Genomic DNA, 532 nt, shown 5'->3' on the forward strand with positions numbered 1-532 from the left:
CCTGCACGTGCCGCCACGGCGTGGGTACAGCCCTGTCCCCCTGCCTTCACCCGTCGAGTGCCACTGCGGCGTGGGGACGGCCCTGTCCCCCTGCCCTCACCCTGCGAGTGCCACCATAGCGTGGGCACAGCCCTGGGGACAGTCCTGTCCCCCTGCCCCTTACCTGACGAGTGCCATCACGTAGTGGGGACAGTCCCTTCCTCCTGACACCCTCTTCCCCCGTCCCAGGTCGCCGTGAAAATCATTGACAAGACGCAGCTCAACTCCTCCAGCCTGCAGAAGGTGAGGGCGCAGGGAGGGGTGTCACTGGGGGGGCAGCCCCTTTTGGGGGGACACATGGGGCATGGCAGCATCTCACCACCCCCACCCCCCAAAAAAAACCCTTGCCCTCCTCCTCGCAGCTCTTCCGGGAAGTGCGAATAATGAAAGTCCTGAACCACCCCAACATAGGTGAGCCCCCCCAATCCCCCCCAGCTGCATGCTGGGACTCCTGTGCCCCCCTTTTCCCCACCCCTGGGGGGGGTGCCAGGGG

At 65.8% G+C, this 532-nt stretch overlaps 1 protein-coding gene across 1 annotated transcript in view; it reads left to right on the forward strand.

The window, feature by feature from the left end:
• The window catches only part of LOC104128870 (serine/threonine-protein kinase MARK2-like), a 1,889-nt gene that overhangs the window by 834 nt on the left and 523 nt on the right, over nt 1-532 (forward strand). The window contains exons 2-3 of the mRNA XM_035897127.1: nt 229-282; nt 402-450. Coding sequence (XP_035753020.1) covers nt 229-282; nt 402-450 — 103 coding nt within the window. The remainder of the gene's footprint in view (nt 1-228; nt 283-401; nt 451-532) is intronic.

Source organism: Egretta garzetta, unplaced genomic scaffold, assembly GCF_000687185.1.
Source record: "Egretta garzetta isolate BGI_Z169 unplaced genomic scaffold, ASM68718v1 scaffold1687, whole genome shotgun sequence".
NCBI classification, from domain to species: domain Eukaryota; kingdom Metazoa; phylum Chordata; class Aves; order Pelecaniformes; family Ardeidae; genus Egretta; species Egretta garzetta.